The sequence below is a fragment of the Botryllus schlosseri genome, chromosome 6 (assembly GCF_051294905.1).
Source record: "Botryllus schlosseri isolate E-star chromosome 6, Bs_hap1, whole genome shotgun sequence".
In the NCBI taxonomy this organism is placed as follows: domain Eukaryota; kingdom Metazoa; phylum Chordata; class Ascidiacea; order Stolidobranchia; family Styelidae; genus Botryllus; species Botryllus schlosseri.
In genome coordinates, this window is record NC_137241.1 from 18,938,834 (window position 1) to 18,960,751 (window position 21,918).

The window sequence follows — 21,918 nt, forward strand, 5'->3', positions numbered from 1 at the left end:
GCACTTGGTGAATTCGGCCGCACAAACTCGGCACTTGGTGAATTCGGCCGTGGTAGATCTCGTAGCGGTACCGGTCACCATGATTGGTTACTGGACTGTTTTCGGGTGAACTTGGCACTTTGAGTGGTTGGCAATGTTGTACGGGGGTCAGGGGCTCAGGGCATGCGTAGATCACACAGTCACGGCGTGATTAGATCACAGATTGCGTAACCGCGGGGAAATAACGTGACACTCTTCACTTGGTGAACTCGGCCCTTGGAGGAATTGGCACTAGAACACCTTCGCATTAGAAATGCATTTAAATGAATGAACAGTATCAAAAAGGAAATTTAAACGTGTCGTGGCTCGCGGTAGATCTCGTAATCTTGGGATCCTTCAACCCTGTTATCGAGACACCCTAACCCAGAGTGGAATCGTCTCTCCAAAGGCAAAAAATAGTTTATTTTGACGTGATCATGCGAAACATTTGTTGATGAGGAACACTGGCTTGTGATCGATAAACGAAGAAGCGCCGCTTGATGTTCCACAGCTTCGATCTCACATACAACGACAAGATCCATCTTCTCAAAACTTGCACGACACAGGCCCGTCACTCGCGCCATCGATTCCAAGCAGACCGCGCGTGGTCGGTATATGAGCGCTGCGTCATTTCCTGCGGCTACGCAATCCATGATCTAATCACGCCGTGACTGCGTGATCTACGGATGCCCTGACATCCTTACAAGATTGACAAATCACTTGATAATACTATTATTAGTTCAATAATTCATATTAATAGCCGAATTCACCAAGTGCCGAGTTCATCGGCAACCATCTGCCCACTTATAGCACGGCCCACTCCTAGGCTTTTTAAGACATGGCTATGCGGTCATGCGGATCAGATGGCGAGGAGGAGCCTAGATAAACGGCCAACACTTCGGTAGGAATTATGGAGTCGACGTGTCAGGCTCGAACCCGTAATTCATTGGTGTTTAGCTATAATGGAACGTACAACTACGTTACCTCGCCATACCTTGTAAAATGGGACCGTAGCATTTGGCATTTCGTGTGGCAATTGACTTTTGTGTGGAAAATTGTGTTCGTTTTAGAACTTATCCGAAACTTTTATTCCGCCATAGATTGTATATGATAAAACGATATCGGAATTGATCCTAGAAGAATTCCAAAGCCACTCACCACAAAGGAGGATTTAAAGAAGTTTGATGACATATTGAATGAAAGCAAAAGCCTTTGCAAGATATGTGGTATGTTGAATCTGTTTTGTTATTTTTAAATACTTTGTTGTGCCGATAGCAGACGGTATATATAAACGTAAGATGTGGAAACTATCAAGGTGTTATGTTTATTATTTTTAGAAATTCAGTCAGTCAAAGTGGAGGATCGTATTGCTTGGATTATATTTAGGCTTATTTTAGCATCTTTGAGATGCAACTCTCAGCGTGGACGGTCATGAGCAGTCAACTAATTCTGTTCCTATATTGACATATCAGACATTTGCACTCGTACCGTTGGCGGCGACAATATTGGTCAGTCAGCAAGAAGCATCATGAAGAAGGTTGCCAGTCTGGTGTAATTATAGCAGAGTCGGAAAGAATGGGAAATACACTTTCATCAACCTCCATTTGAACAAGATCACATATAGTAAGAGACATTCATGATATGCTGCAAATGGGACTGTGTTCTTTGTCTAGTCACCCCACTCATGTAACTATTGAGGCTTCATGCCAGGGTTGTAACCAAGTCACAAGGCTCCGGGTCGCAAGTCAATTTCACTTTTATAGTTTTGACTGGAGTCATTTTCAATTCACCACCGAGTCAAGTCCGAGTCCAAGTCAGCGAGCAGAGGGCCGAGTCCGAGTTATGGTATTATGACTCGAGCCAGAGTATAAGTCATTGTGTTAGCTGCTTAGTTTCCAATTTAGGTCTTGTTAAACCAACTTATTATATTTTTTTGTGATATCGAGTGGGTCGCATTTATAATATACGAATTTTCCTTACTTTTAGCAGTTTCAGGCCGCATTTTCAAATACCAGTATCAATAGGCGAAATCCCAATAGCGATTTGCTGTACTATTCTTTGAAATAATCATGAAATGTCGGTCTTGGCCGTCTGAGTCTCAAGTCATGCGCAATGAGTCGAGTCATTTCCGTACTTTGAGAAGATGACCTGAGTCAAGTCGAGTCAACAGAAAATCGTGACTCGAGTCTTACAACCCTGCTTCATGCAATGAGCATTTACTTTGAAGATAAATAGTAATTAAATAACTGGTTGGTGGTACAAAATTTTAATACTGCTTTCAAAAGTACCTTCATGATAAATGTTATTGAAACCCGAAGAACTTTTCGCGCGCCAATTAAAGAGCTACCGGCACGATAAAGGAAGCAAAACAGAGTTGAATTCAAAATCAGATGGAGAATTATGACGCATTAATGTCGAATGTAGAAATAACATCAATGGAGCCAGAGCACAGCAACAATGCAGTGTATAACAACGGTCGCGTAAAACAGTATGACAGCGTGACACAATTCTTTATTTATTTATTATAGTGGTGCCCACCGTAAATACTATTTTATTCAAGTCCAAATTTTTCGATGGCAATAACTCCGCTTCCACTTGTTTGAATCGAACCAAATTTGATGAACTTCGTTTCTATACATAACCTAACACTTTCATGGGGTGAACAGAAAATTTTCAAATTTTTTCTATTTATTTTTATATAATAAATATAAACTTTCTTTTCCTGTAGCAATGCGGCTACTGGTTGGAATTGAACCAAATTTGGTGTGTAGGCTTGAATTAGGTAACCTAACAATTTTATCAAGTAGCCAGAACGATTTCAGAAAAAACCTAACAATTTTATCAAGGAGCCAGAACGATTTGAGAAAAAAAGTCATTTTTTTAAGAGCCTTAATGTCCATGTCAGAGAAACGTTTTAGGGTAGGCCTACTCTCATGTCTCGCAGCGTTCTCTACATAATTGTCAATTGCGATACAAACTGTACTTGTATTGGTAAAGCCATCCAACTTCGAATTGTAAAATGTTGGGAGTCTTGATATAAAATTTTTGAAAGGTGCACTTTGAGAAGATTTCGGAATCTGTCAAATTATACAAAAAATTTTAGCAAACGTTTTGACATATTTCATCTATTTGGGACTCGATCAACGTAAAAGAAATTGGTAATTATTTTATACAATATATTGTATTTGTAGTTGAAGTATAGTAATAATTCTTATGGTTACCGCACTTGTAACGATTCACGGCCATAACTGGAATAATTAGAATGATGTAACTTTCAAATTGTCATGCATTTTGCAACAACATTGTTCTCAATTTTCAAGGTGCTGACCATTGGAGGAAGAATCACCATTAAGCCGGGAATTCACGATCCGTAAACGCGGCCGACTGTTTCTCTCCTGAAGCGGAAGCGACAGAGAAGAGGAACGAAGAAAAAAAAGGAGCAGAAATAGCAAGAGTGTGACAAGTCGCGTCCGTTCGCTTTAATGCGTATTTCCATCCACGAAGCGCGTAGTAGTAGGTGGGAAAACTAATGGGCGTTTGGTTAGCGGTTATATAAGGTTGACTCCAGCGCTGTATTTGCTAAATGTTGCGGTGAAATAGGGGTGGTGTCATTTGGTATCAATATTGACTATTAAAAGACCATTTGTTAGTGGTCATGGATCTGTTCGGCCAGTATTCAGTAATTTCTGATGGTCACTTCCCGGCTTCTGTTCTCTAACCCCTCATGATTGTTATTCTGCTTCTAGTAAGACTGTCGATTCCAATGTTTTATCATTTGTCGGAGGTTTCGCTTGCTTTATTTACAACGTTTTGCTCTCTGCTAGGTCAATTACTTTCCTGGCTGAGTATCGCTACAGCCTAAGAAACTGCACTAATTCTCATTTTAATGTCTTGCTGGTTATCTTGCTGTCAATTCTAAAAATTTGTTAATGTCTATACCAGTGCAGCCACTCAAATGTTTTGTTCTCTGTACACAATATTGTTAGGTCTTCAGCTTTCCTGGCAGAGTATCATTCCACTTTCTAGACTTGAGTATATATCTCTCCAACTAGCTGCCAAATAACTGATTTATTGATCATTTTTGACAGAATGTGAAGAAATTTTAGTCAAGAATTCTTTTTGTGTTAGTGGCTGTTTTCAAAGATTGCTGAAGTAGTCATCGTTCGTTTCATTTTTTACACCGGCATTATTTACTTGCCAATTCCGTTTTGGAATAAATTACCGCAAATGTGATTAATATGTAGTAGATAATGTGGTGTGTGTGTGTGTGTGTACGCAGCCGTGATCAGGTTATGCCCAGTGGTAGAAAACAGGTTATTATATCAGGATATTCTTCTAATGTAGGATCTACATTCTACTCACCATGTTTAAAGTCTGTAGCATCTACATAATATTTACATTATTGAAGGACATGGAAAAGACATTGAATTGAGTCGACACAAAATCCCCCTTTCTACTACCTGCCGAGCTCTAATATCTACTATATCGGACTCCGCTTTCTACATCTTTGGTCTGTACTGTGTTTACTGGGGCATGCCATGGAACAACACCGAGTTGGAATTTATTCTGATTGAATATAACCACAAGACAACCCTACTACGTATTTTAGACATTCCCCCGACACTTAGAAAATCAGAACCTAATCGAGATGATCCCGGATTATCCTTTTACGGTTTTGTGTTTGCTGGGAAAATGCCTTTCATTTCAGGAAATAAAGCTACACAATATGGCATTTTTACGGTCCCCCATATTTTCTATTAACGTTTACTAATCGCGCAGTGTTTACACCGTATCCTATATACAACTTCTCCGTATTGCTCTTCGACTAAACTACGGGCCTTATAATAAGGGTAATGGCGCCATACCATGCTATTTTCTAAAACGTGCTGTTCGAGAAAACAGAGGATTAGTATCGCATTTCCATATCAATACTATCATTTTCATCCTATGATGTGGACGAATGCTATCGAAAATGGGATACCTGCTGTTATGCATCAATATGAATCAAGCTCATCGTCACCTATCGCATAGCTCAATTTGCGCCTTTATACAATCCATGCGAACGAATTAGGATCGTTATCATAACTACTTACTTACTTGAGTACTTTTAAAGTCAGTCAATTCTACTTCTACTTCAAGTAGTTTTAGGTTGCTCGTTCGTGCTTGTTCGTACTTGAGTATATTTTTTCGTTGCTACTTCTACTTCTACTTGAGTAGATTTCATGACTACTTCGACCACCTCTGCAAACGTACGGTCGCATGCAGCCGTTAAGCAATAATTATGCAGCGTGTGTTGGCGACCGTCAATATTCAATTTGAATTAACGAATTGGTTCCCAAATCGTTGAGAGATTTTGAACTTCACAATTTTATTCGCGATTGCGCGATTCAGAGTGTCTTGGAATTTTCGTTTTCAATATAATAGTATATCCCACACCGTACAAATGCGAACCGCAGATGCACCCCATAAAGAAATCCCAAATCGGAATCGTGAGCGTCTCAAGAATGAAAGTTTTTCTCTTACGTTATCCGATTCCAATGTATATGAGATCTGAGAGAGAGAGAGACAGTCTTTATTTTCTTCCAACTAAAATACATACCACACAGCCGTCAGTGATAGTGGTACAGAAAATATGCATGCACAGTATTCGCTATTAGATAGGAATGATCGATAAGACCGGGAAGGTCATCTAGTCTGATCACACCAGCATCAAACAGCTGGTACACTTGACTCTAAACAGTTTGGCTGTACAAAATGTTAGTTAAAAAAGGAAAATAGAAGACAATTTAAACGATGGTAGCAAATGATCAATGAAGCGATGTCTGGGCGAGGTACGGCCACAGTGTTGGTATAACGACAAGAGGTGATCAGGTTATATTTCGACTATGCTTACAATCCTGATAGGAGGTCAAAAATAACAACATGCAACAAAGTGATTAATAAAAACCGGAAGATGCATCATCATAAATTTGAGCCCAAAATTTTCGAAGACCATCATCTCTATCGTTTAATCTGATAACGCCTGGCTCAAAATGGATAAATAATTAACAGTAATATATGAAACAACCAATATTATCGACGAAATAAATTTTCCAGGCGTAAAATTTTTTCGCGCTCCACGCGACCAGTATGGTAATCCAGATAACTTTCCCTGGCATTGAAACTCGCGATTTGGGCGCAGAGATAGTACCCCTGCGGGGATGTTCTGCTGCTACAATCAAATAACTTTTGTACGCAAGGTATATCTATCTCAAGAAATGAGTGATGGCACAATACACCACAAGCACTCTCCGCGATGCGAACTTAAGTTCCCAGTAGCCAATTTAACATGAGTATATGACGTCCAAACGGGTCACGACGACTCTCCAATAATAAAAATAATTGGCCTAACACAAAATTTAAGGTAAAGACCAGAATGTTCGTCGTGTTTCGACGAAATAGTTATGAAGTGACGCGGAAGTATCGGCCTGCCAATATAATTTAGGTAGCGGGTGGCGTGGATCCGCTCATACCGCATTTGACGCCCATATGACAGGTTTAATCACAGTCAATATGGCTCAGAATAAAGGTTTGGAACTATCGCATCGTAATCTGGCCAGCTCTTATATTATATAACTGTCATGAGTGTCATATCGTAATCTATATAATACTATAGTCGAACAGGGTGTGTTCAAATATGGAAAAGTGGTATATTTACTTGTTAAGCGTTGGACCGTTGAGCGTCAACAATCGTTCAAGCTGCCTTGACAAAATTCATGGAATATATTCCCTAGTTATATTTTAAATTATAGGTATATTTCTCTTTATGCACCGTGTCTTTACAGAGATATCTTCTGTAATTAATCTTAGTTGTCTTGTCCGGAGCACATGCACATGAACGTTTAAAACGAAGAACAGTTGCGTTTTTGCTCCTGAAGTAATCGCGTAAAACATTAATGCAGTGTCTGATACAACTCCGCATTACTTTTCGCTTCAACTGCGGGCCTATCATAATACGGTGAATAGCACCATTACATGACATTATCTGAAATGGGGCGCGGGGGTAAAGAAATGTTTCAAACCATTGTGCCAAAGTAAAACTATCGTTTGCATCTCATTCGCCATGATGCGGTCGAATTCTTATGTGTGGAAACTTTGTACCTGTTGATAAGTCGCAGCACGAACCCGGCTTCCCGCACCACCCGCAGTGCTCAATTTCCATTTTTTGACAGTCCATGACATCGTATTTATTACTGCTTCTCACAACTACTTAGCCTATATTTACTTATAGGCCTGCTTGAGTAGATTTTAGCGTCGCTACTTCTACTGCTACTTGAAGTAGGCTAATTTTAGGATGCTTTTAACATGACTACTTCTACTCGCACTTGAGTAAATTTTAGCGTCACTACTCCTACTTCTATTTTAGGAGCTTTCTTGACTACTTTGGCCACCTCTGCGAGTGACGCATGAATCGACCAAGTCAAATGACTCGAGACTTGGAGTCTTGAACGGGCAAGACACGCGATTCGCTGCAACTTCGAAGTATAGTGAGCTGACTCAACATTCCGTCTATCATTCAACATTTCGTCTATCAGTACTGGTATTTTTTTTATAAATAGGGACAGAAACTGCGTAAAGGGATGTTTGTTGCTTTTTCCCATCAACACCAAGGCTATAAGCAATCCGGCCATATAGCAAAATAATAGTGCAAAAATCGTGTTCTTGTCATGGCTTAGCAAAGACCATCTTGTATCTTTGTAGAAAGTTAAAAATAATGAAGTTAAAGATAATATTGAACGAGGGAATTTAGTGTTGGGATACGCCACGGTTTCTATCAAATCCAGGTCCGAGTCCAAACCACAGACCCCATTTAGATTGACTTCATGACCTACCTGATGCTCACGCTTACATCCCTTCGAAACGAGATCGGCTTATGCGACCGAAGTCGGCTGAGTAACATGTCTCTAATATCGACAATGATGCATCTCAATCAAGTGATTTCTGATGAACTTCAATATCTAATCGTAACTATAGAAAAATCAATTTGGAACACGCGAACTTAACTGATGACGCATATGATACCATACAAGCACGTGAGTATAAGAGTGGGGGATCAGAGTGATATATTGACGCCGACTGACGCAAGACATTGGTAAGGGTAACAGTTCGGAAACCTTATCGGAAAACGGTCAATGCTGGTCATATAGTTAATTCCTATTCCGATGACACTTCAGCTGGGTTAGGAAACTGTGCAATACACGCACAATCGCACATGCATTACTCCTGGATACTAAAGAATCAAGACAATCTCTCTGAAAGTGTCTATGTATTTCGAAATATATCAACATATAGCAGACGTATATCCTCATCAAGAAATGCCATGTTAGCAGCACAATTTCTTCAACGCGACACCAAAATAAATACACTGCGACCTACATAAACACTAACATCCATAATGTAAACATGTATTACATGAAACTCGACTTTAAAATATGATTAAAATCATCAAGAGGAAATTACGGCTCGATGCTTTCATTGTCATCGGTAGTCGCACAAAGAAAAACGGGCAACATTCGCTAAATCCAGCAGTAAGAACCGTGGAGATTATGCAAACCGTCACTAAGGTGGCAACGGCTGGATTAGTCATAACGTGTAGCAATTCAATTTGGTCGTAATTAACTTCGCTCAGTTCTTGTGCGAGGGACCTTTATGGTTCGCAGTCAGGATTGCCCGCTGCACATTTGCACGCATTACCTCCGGGAGTTGGGAGACAAAGGTCGCTGCAGCCCCCGTTGTCGCTGTAGGAGCATCTGTTGTAACCTGAAAAAATGGGGATTCGTCAAGATTGATTCCGCAACGTAACAATTTCGCATTTGCCGCTGGATTAATATTGTGAACGCTATAACATATTTAACTTATTGAATCGAATCACACAAGTAGACCTACTTTTCGGAACATAAGAGTGATAGAATACACAATACAATAGAGAAGTACAGACCGTACAAGTTTATACGACTTACTTCAGCACTCCAATCTACATATCACTATTAGGCCTACATATTGATCTACCGTTACATTCTATAACTTCGTGATTATTGATCTACCGTTACATTCTATAACTTCGTGATTATTGATCGCCTCTACTAACATGACGACCCACGTTTATCAATTTATTGCATCGAAATGAAACTTACCGCTCGGACATTGTTTCCGCACCAATTCAACTCCGAACAATTTACCATGCGATCCTATCGGGTTGGCGATGGCTACGTGTTCTCCAGTACGCCAATTCACTGAGTATACGACCCTGGAACTGAGCCAAATATATGCGGATGTTAATCGTTTTGAGGCATTTTGGGAGATTTTGAGACATTTTGAGTGATCTAGGCTATAGTCCTTCACTTTATTCGAGCTGTTACATCATGGTTCATCATGGCGCTCGTTAACATGAGCAAGTTTCAACGGGAATTTTGTGGTGCGGGCCGAAAGGGTGAAGGCATCAGTAGATCCATTCGACCAAATACCTGGGTATTTAAGCAGAAAATGCTCCACTGTCAGTTTGGAAAAATTGCACATTTTAATTTATACAGCAATGTGTCATTTTTATTTCGTGGTTCATCGGGAATTCTCCAAAAAACTGGTGATATCGTGCTGCATACGTCGGTCGCGGTTCCGGAAATAATGTAGGGCTACTTTCTCGCAGTGTGGTGATTAGCAAATACCGAAAAATAAAGATTGTTATCTACTTTCCGGCACAATCGGTCCATTATCGTGAAACGCCCATAAATCGTTATCTATAAATTTCTTAGATGTAACTTTGATAATAGTATTGGTAGGTAAATCAAGATTCTAAGGTTTTGGGTGGGGCGCAAGAATAGTCTACCAATCATACCCCCGAGCTAAAAAGAACTTAACGATAAAATGACAAACCTGTTGTTGAAACAAATGGACCTAAAAGTTTTTACGAACTACACCTACGAGCTAAATGTAATACGCATGTACTAAAATTGCCGAAATTCTACGTCGTCGAGACATGCATTGTTATGTTTAAGCAAACAATATTGACTTTAATGGGCCTATCTCCTCAACGCAGATTATAAATTTTGGAGGTCGCGAAATTATGTTGAATGTGTCTTTGTGTAATGTTTATTGTCTCCATTGCTTTAATGCGGTTGTCATGATACGTAATTTCGTTACGCAGACGACGTCGAAGTAGTCAGCGTAGAAGTATAGAACCGCAGAAGTAACGCCGTAAAATTCTACTCAATTACAAGACATGTAATTACTACTAGGGGTGGAAGCAGAAATAAATGATATGAAAAGTAGGGCACTGAAATATAAGGAGTTTCAAAAATAGGTTTGGTCTTTTAGCAGTTAACCCGAGGCGGCTACTTTCAAAATCACAAGATGTGTCTTCGCTTATCATGAAATGACTAAGGACACAACAAACAGATGGAATCATAGAAAATATATACAGATACTGTGATACAGAGGCTATTTCACGCAGCTGGGATGACAATTGTGATGACAAAAGTGATGTAAACACCAAACTTATCTCAAAACTATAGGCCTACCGTCCACTATGCAAAATCCGAAATGTTAAAGGTAGGTAGTTTTACCTAAAAATATGTCAAGTGCAAGTGGAAGTAGTTGAAAAGAGAACCAAAGGCAAATCCTACTTCAGTACTTCGAAAAAGCAGAAGTACTTCGTTACCGACCACTTTGGGTAACCGTTCAATTCCTTACCCGCCCCAGGAAGAGTAATACAACATATCCCCGTCAACTACGAGCCCGAACGGGCGAGGTCGCGGAACTTGTCCCATCTGGTATATCGTATGCCGACCTTGTCCATCGAGACTCATACACTCGACTTTGAAAGTTCCTACGATAACGAATAAATCAATTAGAGTGTCTGTTACGACTCGACGCGACCAGATCATTACCTGCATCGATGAAGCATACTTTCTGGTAGTAAAAGTCGATGGTAATATCGTTAGGTAAGAGAATGTCGTCCGAAACCAATATTTTGCGGTTACCGCCGTCCGTATCCGCAACCCATATCTTCGGAGCTTTCCTGTCCCAATCGGTCCAATACATACGGCCTCGGATTGGATCGACTGCTATGCCACGAGGGTTAACTAGATCCTCGTTCACGAGTACAGCACGGGTTGACCCGTCCGGTTTCGCCACGACTATGCGATCATATTCCGAATCGGTCCAGTATATATTGCCACTGAGAAAATCTACCGCGATGCCTGAATAGAATACGGCTAGAGTCAGTTCATTGAAGCGTAAGAACCACAAGATCGCGGATGCACGTTTTACTGCACTGTAAAGACCAACCGATGTGAAGAACACCAGCTTAGGACAGTCGCCGCACTGTCATCAGTCTCGTGTATTCAATGACGCAATACTGCATATATGCAGGAAGTACCCAATATCCAAATAACGCGAACACCTTACGAAATTCATAATGATAGTAAGCATAGGCTACTTGAACAGGTGTTCTGTTGTTGTTGCTTGGGGTATTCATGGTGTTTGTCAACTACAATGGTCGATTTTTTGTATTTATGATTTCGCATCTGCCGACTTGTTGCACGGCTTTTCTAGTCTTTTTGTAAGACACCGCTTACGCGGATGAAATGGTGAGGAGGAGCCTGGTTAAAACTCCAATACTTAGGTAAGAAGTCTGGAGTCGACATTGGTCGGACTCGAACCTGCAACCCATTGCAGAGCAGCCGTGGATTGTACCACCGCGCTGCCTCGTCACGCTTGAATTTTGCTTTTAATAAGGATACGTTCGTTGCAGTATAATTTAATCACTCGAAAACTTTAACAAATTATTGTGATTAAAATTATACTGCAATGAATGTATATAGTCTTGCAAGTAATGATGGCCGCTAGTAATAATGGTAGAAGGACATCAGCGATTCTCGTCAGCAAATTTGATATGCCGACGATCTCATGCATATAAAAATCGTAACGATGGTTGATCTGAAGAATATATTTTAAAGATAAAATTATACGGTTTGCATTAATAATCCAGAAGTTAGCTTGAATGCATTCCAGATTGTAGCATTGTACTAGCCTAACATCAATAGAGAATACAAGAACAGCGTTATTTGTGCATGCGCTCTGTCGAAAATATGATTTTCAAATACAGGAATTTGAACAATTTCATTGAACAGAGGCTTTTATCCGAGCGAATGCAGCATTATTCTACAGATGTGTGAAAAAAGAGCTGCATAAGCGCCTATATGATATAACAGATGAGCGCCGTGCCGGGCATTCTTAACCAGCACGTGTCAACATGATCACTATAATACAGAATTCCGAGCAGCAAAGATAGACATCGCTCAGTTTCTCGAAAAATAATGTATACCCTCTGGGCTTCTTATTCCAGTCGCGACGACTTCGGATCTAGTGCCGTCTCCGTCGATTTTCGAGCTGTAGATACGTCGCTTGGAAACATCGCTCCAGAAATAGCGATGCGACGAGCAATCGTAGGCCAGCGCGACCGCGCGTTGGTCCGATCTCGCAAACAAGCGCTTCGATTGGAAATTCTCCTTCGGTACGACCGGCAGGTCAATGGAATTTATACCCATTGCTAAAAATTGATAATATTACGTACGGCCGCCATAGTTTACCACTAAAGTACTCACATTGGGCAAATATCAACTGAGCAGATCCGAGATTGGGAACAGGCTCTGAAGTTGTCGTTGTTGTTGTAGTAGTAGTAGTGGTAGTGGTAGTAGAAGTCGAAGTCGCATCTGGAGCTGCTGCAGTAAGGTCGGGCTGTCTCCGAAATTCTTCCGTGCGTAAATATTCGTGTGATAAGAAAGGAATAAATATATGGACGCAGTTTGATATTTTGACACATGAGCTGATAGTTACCAGCTGGCCGGGATGATACCGTACGAAAACAAACTACTCACCTTCGCAATCGAGCCTTGAATCAGCGTCGTATATGTTGGCCGTCTCGACTCGGGAGTTTTGGATTTCTCTGCCATTCGCATCAACACAATAGCAATACGATTCCACGCACTATCCCGAAATTATGAACACATCTTTTCGAATCAACCTGCCATTGTCGTTACAAATAATTGCGCTCACTTGTTTCGCGGCGTACTCTCCGTCCTGCGTGCAGCTGATTTCGAAATAATCCGTCTTCAAGAACACGTTGCTGGTTTTCGCCACGTACGCCTCAGTTTGGCAAGGTGTTAGACCTGATCAAAGACGCGTCAATACAGTATTGTGAACAACAGGCGATGCACACTCGATAGAACCTAAGTAATCCACACAATAACGCCAGTAACGAAGTACTTTTTCGTGGTGCTCCAGTATAGGGTTTGTCTATATTCGCAAAATTTACTCAAATGCTTATGTCAGACGACTTTTACTTCTACATGGACAGTTTATTGCAAAAACTACTTACATTTTACAATTCAGAATTTGCAGTTATTTAGGAATAAGTTTGCATCGCTTTTCGTGAGTTACACTGTCATAACAACCGCACGAAATAGCCCCCGTAGCAAGGTAACTGAATACATTTTCGAAGATTGCGCCTATTTGTAATTGTGTCATTAGTCACTTTGATTTAGTCGCAAAGATTCATCTCGAAAATACGAAAGTAGACGATTAACTGCAAAGAGTATGCGATACGAGACCATATCTACATTCTGAAACTACATACATGACTAGGCCTACTTTTCAAATCTTTCATTTTCTATTTCCATTTAAAGCAGTTTTACTGTGTCTTGGAAATTGCCATTTATATTTGTATAATTGAGCAGAAATTCATGTCGTTACTTCTATAGTTCGGTAAAGTAACACAACGCAATCACAGTCAATTTAAGATACACAACGCATACATTGCGGCTGGTCCCTGCTCCTAGACACCTCTTCGCCATCGAAATTCACGCACATGAACGACCCATCCGGCAACTGCTGCACCGGTTCGAAAGCGCCCGACTCCATGCAGCGAGGCATATACATCGAATGCACATCACTGCCGGTGCCGGTACGTGCCGCTTCCGCGGCGGCACGCGCGACTTGACAAGGAGTGCGATCGTCATCGGGCGACTGAATGTCTGTAAACATTGAGCGACGATATAGGAAAGGGTTGCGTAAACAGTGCGATCTATGGCAGTACCAGAGCAATCGAGACTGTATCCTTGTCCCGGGTCAGTTCTCGTCCCGATTATTTCTGTCCCCGTTTCTTGATCGACGCACCAGCACGACGAATCGTACGCGTTGCACTGTCGAGGAGCGAAGGTTCCCACTTCGGTACAGGTCGGGATGATGTAATTTTCGGAACTGTAGGGATTTTCTTCCACAAATCTCTGCGCGTCCGCGAGCAGCCGTTCGCAAATAGTCATCGAAGTTTCGACTGACGGCTGCGGTTGTGATTCCGTTGGAATTGGAGCGGGTGTTGGCTCGGTTGGGTGGACACCGACTGAAAGCAAAATTGATTCGTGTCGTAAATCGTGCCTATCGGTATTGCATGCTTGCGTCGATTCCGGTGATCAGTGACGAAGTATACTTGCATTTTTTCGGAGTACTCAGGCAGGTTTTTCCTACTGGTACTTCTTACTAGAGTGGCTATCATTTTAAACTAGCACCACTACTACTTAACATTTATTAGTTTTCAGGAAAAACTAGGCGTAGAATACTGACTTTTTTTCTTACTTAGAAAATCCCTCCTATACTTGAACTTGAGTAGAAATCCATGACGATACTTCTATGTCTACTGAAGTAGGCTACCAACGATGACTACTTTGCAGATGTGATAAAATTTATAATCGTTGGTACTCAAGTAGAAGTAGTAGCAATGTCTTCAATTTCTATTCAAGTACAAGTAGAAGTAGCGATTCCCAGAAAGCAAAAAAGTAAGGTTTCCAGGCCTATAGTCTCACCTAAAATTCTGAAAACTGTTGAGTAGCAGTAGTCTTAAGGCAAAACCTACTTGAATACTGTAAAAGAGTAGAATTACTTCGTTACCAACCACCTCTACCACTTTGACCACCTCATACCTTCATCCGCCGGTCGGATTTGGTTGTTCATGGCATACCGCAGGCTGCCTTCCGTCTCGAAATACTCGTTGTACACTTGGCTCACGTCGACGACGAGATTTTCCGGGACCTGAATCAAGTTCGAAAATATTTCCAAACGGAAATAATGATGCGGCGCTCTGTGCACGTACGTGCTCGAACGACGACTCGCACGCTTCAAACTGGATGCTTTGATCGATGGTGTAAGAATGGGTCTCGTCCCCGACGGTGTAGCTTCTGGTGTCTCGCGAACGCAGCGATCCTGATCAGACATGCATGGTTTGACGGAGAGTGGAAAGTGCACAACTACACATACATGCTTTGTCAGAATAAGTACCGCACGATCGTGATAAGCAATGGAATTTCTGTCAACGATATGACGTCATCGTAATTTGTGATTTCACCATGTGTGGGCAGTAACGAACTGCTTCTGCTTTCTCCAAGCACTCAAGTAGATTTTGGTTACATGAACTACCTACTCAAGTGGTTATGTTTTCGGATTACTGCCACTAATACCTGAACTGGATATTTAGGAAAAACTACTTACTTTTCACCCTTTAGATTTTGAAAAGTAGAAAGTAGTGTCGGAAAAAGTTTGCATCACATGAATGTGTGAAACTGCGTAAAACAGCCATCACAGTAACTGCCGAATATATTGTCAAAGAATATATACCTGATTGTAGCGTTAGTCGCCAAGAGGCATCTTACAATTTTCAAAGCAGCCACAACTGATTAACTGCCAACAGTATGCAGACCCGCAACGTTGTAGCCTATTTTTCAAAACTACATACTTGAGTGCTTTTCAGGCATTTCATTTCCTATACTTCATCTTGAAGTAGTTTGTACACGTGTTGGAAATAATCGATACGTCTGCTTGTAATTGAGTAGAAATTTACGATATTGTTCTACTGCTACTTGAGTAGCAATGCTGGGTACTTTGCCGACCTCTAGACTTGACAAATCGAAACGGACAGAATGCACCATTGCCTCGGCGTTAAGCTAACGACCGCAATGAATTAAACACTGAAGTGGTAGAGGTACAAGATTCAAGCGTATAAGAAGACTTCAACCTGGTCCCGTTCTCGTGTAAACTTGCGAATAATCCTCATAGACAACCTCAACGCCTGCCTCGATAGAGGGCAAACGTCCGTTTATAGTCACAGTCCCGTGCAATGCCCTGGATTCAACCTCGGGAGCATCTGCGAAGCCGTTGAACTCTTGTCGGATACGGAATTCATAAGCCCCGGTGGTGTAACGGATGTAAGTGTCACTCACAATACTGCCACCTTGAGAATTGGAAAAGAAAAAAGCAAGTTATTGCTGATTGCATACCTACAATTGAAACATTACATACAATCCACTTTAAGTCACTGGTTCGTGGTACTTACAGACCTTGAAGATTGCTTTCATAACAACATCCATTGCAATAGTTTACTTATTTAAACGCTTAAAACCAGAGCCCGACTGATTATCTGGTTCGCCGGTAATACCGAGTCGGTACCACACTTTGAAAGAATTACCAGTATCGGCCATTGCAGGGGAAAAAATATCGGCAATATTCGTGACGTCACAGCATGGTGGCAGGAAGACAGAAAACTATAATCCTTGACCGCTAGACTGGGAATATTTCTGTAGTTCATATAGCTTAGAGTCCTTACACTTTCAAGGTGTCCAGTCCAGCAGTCTTTCTAGTGTATTTCATGTTCAAGTATGGCAATGGCCGTAAAGCTGTTGAAATATATGCAGTGAAGTTTTGAGAATGCGCCTTTTGAGGTAGATTCTACTTTTTTTCTATATTGGCTGAATATATCGGTCTTATCGGTGAAGGTGTTAGATATCGGTTTTATCCGTATCGACCCAAAAATCCAATACCGGTCGGGCTCTACTTAAGACCTTTCGGGTGCCTTTTATCAAGAGCTATCGGCACACTGAAGAGATTCAAACCAGGGTTGCCAAATTGACTGAAATAGTGCCAAATTAATGTTAATATTAAAAATATTCCCATTTACAAAGACGTAGCATCGGTAGCCTACGATTCCCATGAACAAAGCGAATCATTATTTGCCATCCGTGCAAATCAATAACATGCAATACATAAAATGCAATACATAGACTTGTAAGATGTAAACGAGAGGCTCGATAAAACATAGTCATGAAAGCCGAGCCACCCAAGCCAGTAGCATCTTACAACTGAAGTCGCTACCCGCAAAACTTTATATTAACCAATAAAAAATCATAAAAAAGACGCAATTGCTACTCATCGAAAATTTGCTGAAAACAAGTTCTTATCGTGACGGCTTACTAAAGCTGAAAGTGTCTATACGTACCAACTAAAAATGACGGGACCGTTCGAGAAACTGCCAAAATTCGGAAATTTGGGACCAAAATGTACCATTCGATAACACCTATTCAAACAAATTGAAAAGTGGAACCAATATGGTAAACTACAACGTAACAATCAGAATTTCGGACCAGAACATGGGCATTGTAACAACAGAAACAAAAAACTTTACACGAAGAGACATTTAACACGATTCTGCGACTCACCGGTATATTGAAACCCATTCACTGCCGGATATTCTGCCGTGGCGATCAGCCAGCCCAGCGTCGTGGTGATAATGGACATCGGTTGTAACGCGAGGATGAGCCTGGACGATACAGTCTCGCCTGCGATAGCCGTGAACGCCCTTCCGTCCTCGAGAGTCAGAAAAGAATGTTGGTTCATGGAATCCGCCGACTCGTTCGTCCACGAGTTATCCGGATCCATTACGATCAAGTAACCGTTGACCTCGGCGTTGAAAGGTACGCTTTCATCTGTTTTTGAAAAGTAAATGAGATAGTTTTAAGCGAACAGATGTCCTGTCCAACCGAGCTATTACAACATGTAGCCTATTATGACAAGCCTAAAGCATCAGATATTTAGAACTCCATATCTATCGAAAAGATATGAGAGTATAAATTGACGAATAACGCTTCATTTACCGTGACAACATGCGATTTAGTAACACATTTATAGTGAAATAAACCCAAATATTTTCGGTCGACACTCGTCAGGGGTAATCGTTAGCAGCTATAGTAAAGAATTAAAACGAACTTTGTATATCAACAGCTGTGTTACCAAATATAACGTCACAGACATGAAAATTCAAATAATCCAGGCGAACAGAGGTTCAATGTGCTATTTTTAGATTATGCACGAACTCATTCAGTAGGCTATAAATGTATTATGTAATGGTGTAGTACGCTGGTCGGGCAAATTCGCGCAATACAAACCGGAGCTCAGATAGCTTATACAACCTACCCTCCCCAGTGTAGCTAACTGGGCAAAAAAGCGCCTTTCCCCATCAAATTTTCGACTAGTTCATTGCGACGCAATCTGTACTCATTACGTCACAAAGATCTTCACTGTTGCCTTAAAATATACTTCTATCCAGCTACAATATATTTCTTGTCAGAAATATACGCGCGCTGTAGGTAAAATATGAACGGGACAATCGTTTCAGCAATGAAATGAAATCCCATTTTCAATAATTAAGAAACGACAAGAATATACTGAATACACTGACGCCGTTACTTCAATCTAAATTTTGTTAGGCGATGGGGGTCACTCACAACGCTGGAATTCTAACCCTATTACTATTCCAGGGATACCTAAATCTTTTTCGATACTTTTCAGATATCCCTATGGTACTTTTCGTATACCCGGCTACTAGATGCAATCAGTGGCGAGCACTCACTTTTTTCTATGCATTCCGCTCCATTCCCGATATAACCCTCGAAACATTCGCAACAAGAGCCTTCCGGGTAATTCTCGCAGCTTGCAGTAAACGGATTGCAGTACGAAGACCCGCATATGGGCTGGCCAAGGTTGTATTCAAATCCCACTAAATCAAATCGAACATCAATAAATTCATTGTTTAATCAGTTGTGCTTCTGACTCTGCGCGACCACTCGTTAATCTGCAAAAGGCTTACCGTCCACAGGCGTGAACCCCGACTGACGACGGTTATGGTGTGATGCGCGGCTCTTTACCCGGCGAGAGGAGCGACTTGAGCTGATGAGACCTAATGCACCTCCGATCTGAAACACCCAGATCCCGGGAGCAGCATTGCCACCTCTGATAAGACGAAAGATATATGAACAACAACTGGTTGCGTAATAGGTCCAATTCATATATTCCCTGCGTCGCTCATTCATACAGCGACAAAAAGTCCAGAAAAATAGACCCGATGAATGGAAAGAACAGGACAAGGCGTCTAAAAGCGCATAACACCCGAATAAAGATAAAAATCGAATATCGGGCACGAGGCCGCGGTGGTGCCAGGTAAAGATACCGTTACTGATCGTTTCGGCGTCCTCCTCTCACTTCACTACATCCCATTGTGTTATCGCATTATACATTTTGTGTGTCTTGTTCGGATATAGATATATAATCTGACGTTTATTACGATTATTACAACGCGGCACATACCGACTGATTGGGTATCGATAGCTAGCAGTATAAGCTAGACACGAATGGTTACAAAGCGTATAGCAGACATATTAGATTGGTTTTAATCTGTGGTCGAAAGTTGAAGATCTTAATTTATCCTCAGAATTAAAGTTTCGAAGGTCATAAAGCCGGGCGCAACAAACGATACGTTAATGCGATTACAGATAATATTGCGAATGGTGAACCATACAGCGAAGACAAATGCACGGACGTGAGGCCACTGTTGCAAAGTGATTTCTTCATATGTCGATAACACATGCAGATTTTAGGAGAAGTGCATTTCATTTCTCGCCATACAATACCCTAGTTATCGGATATGAAAGCAGAATGTCGAAAGCTGAATTTGTTCAAAGATTCCAAATTCTCGCTACTCGCTAAACACGAACATTACTTTTACCATGTAGATTGCTCACTGCTAGGTGCTTAGGTCACACCGCAGTCGAAAAGAAAAGTCTGCGAGTTGTCACATGGGGAAATAAATATCGAAATCCCTTATAATTTTACAGCTGCAAGACCTACGCGGTATCGGCATGAAACAAATATACAATTGTACAATTGATAGATGGATACATGTGTCGATTGAAAAATAACGAATGAATATCGACCCTATATAGTTCAATCGTAGGACAACACATTTCTATCCTCGTGAAGGAGTTTGATATTAAATCCAATCAACCGTGAAATTGGGGGCATTGCCGCAAAAGGTTAAATATAGCAGTAGGATGTAATCTGTACGCGCCATTGCGCGGTAGCGAACAATTGTTGAAATTCTTCGCTGCGTGACTGTTGTTGTGAAATGTTTGGTGTCAGAGGACATCGCGTTTTCTCACGACATGTTTAAATAAACAAGGAAAGTAGAGCGCTCCGGAAATTCTGAAGCGCGATTAACCACCCATAACGACATGAATCGCCGAGATTAGATCTGATAAAAAAGCAATGTGTACGAACTCGACAAGTTCCGTCGCAGACAATTCTTCCAGCTGTTTGTGTCCGCTATCGCTGAATCCGACCCTGAAGAGTGCAATGTATCAAATCCTAGACAATGCGAACTAGGCAAACGTTTGCTTAAATTATGACTTACCGGCCAGACAGCTCGCTACTGACCACCTGATCAGAAGGATATAAGAAGATAACGTAGCTGGAATGGCCGTCGGTCACTATGACGCATTGGAAAGTAAATTGAACCTGTACATTATAAAGGCATGAATGATTGCCGCCATACTTTTGCAAACAAGGAATATAAGGAGCAAGAAAACCTACGTCGGGATTTCGGCGACTTGTCAACTGGCTCCACGTTACGACAAATGCGGTTTTTGCTTGGAAATCGCCAATGATGCCGTCGTCAAAAGCTCTTTGTACATCTCGGTTTGCTCTCTCCAAAGTTTCCTCGTCACGTCTTTCTTCGTAATTAATTGCCCCACTTTCCGCGTTATGAAGGTCAGACATGAAAGGAGCGAGTATGGCCCTCTCATCAGAATCTTCGCTCGTGCTCGTGCGTAGGGTGATGAAACCGTTTGTATTAACCTGTAAGTCACATATGCCATCGGAAATATGCACACTGCATGTTTTGATAACACATTTCTAGCGGATAGCGGTACTTGATAAATTCTATTAAACTCTCGTTGATGCATAAGGTTTATATCTCGCGTGATACGTTACAGCTGATCAAATGACGAAGTGGAGTATACCTCGTTTCCAGTCAAATATTACACAATCGTAAAATCATAATACATGATAAATTCGTGACGTATGAATGTTCAAATGTTTTTTACACAATTTTACACAATGAAAAATAGTTGACGTACCGTTACTTCATCATAGAATTTGTCATAGAAAACAATCGTTTCGTTGGCTAGAGAGAAGTGTACAGTTGTCGAGTCATCTTGTCTACCAGATGGTCCTGCGGATTGAGAATTGACCTCGTACAGCTCCTGATGAAGCACTGATTGTCCAACAGAAAACAGCGCCAGTAACGCGGCAACAACTTTCATCGCTCTTTGCTACCAATGCCGCGAGCTAAACTGAAGCAGTCAAAATCTCCGGTCGGCTGCAAAGATCCTACCAACCAACTCGATGCTATGCTTGAAATGATAAAATATATCGAATTTAAATATCGAGTATACCGATAATTTATGCGACCGCGATAGAATATTATTTACGATGCAACGACACGGTGATTCGGCGCCTTCCCCGTCGAGTCTGTCTACGCGGGAAGACAGTCTCAGATCTATACTTAGCGCCGGCGAGCAATGCTGCCTGTGTTGCCATCGCCGCCTTTTTCTCCCGGACTATAAACTCTATCATTACCATGTTAATAGTAATGAATTGCTGATATATATGATTGTGACTGGCCTCTGGGCCGATGACGTCTTCAGGTTG

At 41.3% G+C, this 21,918-nt stretch overlaps 1 protein-coding gene and 1 long non-coding RNA gene across 3 annotated transcripts; one reads left to right on the plus strand and one right to left on the minus strand.

The window, feature by feature from the left end:
- The first annotated feature begins 796 nt into the window (after positions 1–796).
- LOC145441366 (uncharacterized) lies at positions 797–8,420 on the plus strand. Of its 2 annotated transcripts, XR_013915810.1 has the most exons (4): positions 797–1,244; positions 1,491–1,641; positions 3,339–3,535; positions 7,424–8,420. It is a non-coding gene; the product is annotated as an uncharacterized LOC145441366 (long non-coding RNA). The 2 variants fall into 2 exon arrangements; XR_013915809.1 differs by lacking the exon at positions 7,424–8,420 and having other exon boundaries at positions 817–1,244; positions 3,339–4,255.
- Positions 8,305–21,652, minus strand: LOC145441362 (nidogen-1-like). The gene is made up of 20 exons (XM_080319206.1): positions 21,345–21,652; positions 20,800–21,063; positions 20,621–20,724; positions 20,488–20,550; positions 19,022–19,164; positions 18,785–18,931; positions 17,595–17,861; positions 16,118–16,333; positions 15,200–15,309; positions 15,030–15,138; positions 14,150–14,452; positions 13,869–14,087; positions 13,111–13,223; positions 12,933–13,041; positions 12,660–12,806; positions 12,380–12,604; positions 10,941–11,252; positions 10,744–10,879; positions 9,192–9,310; positions 8,305–8,817 (listed from the first exon to the last, which is right to left on the minus strand). Exons 1-20 carry the CDS (start codon positions 21,528–21,530, stop codon positions 8,705–8,707), a joined length of 3,405 nt encoding a protein of 1,134 aa, XP_080175332.1. The 5' UTR covers positions 21,531–21,652; the 3' UTR covers positions 8,305–8,704.
- Between the last annotated feature and the right edge of the window lie 266 nt (positions 21,653–21,918).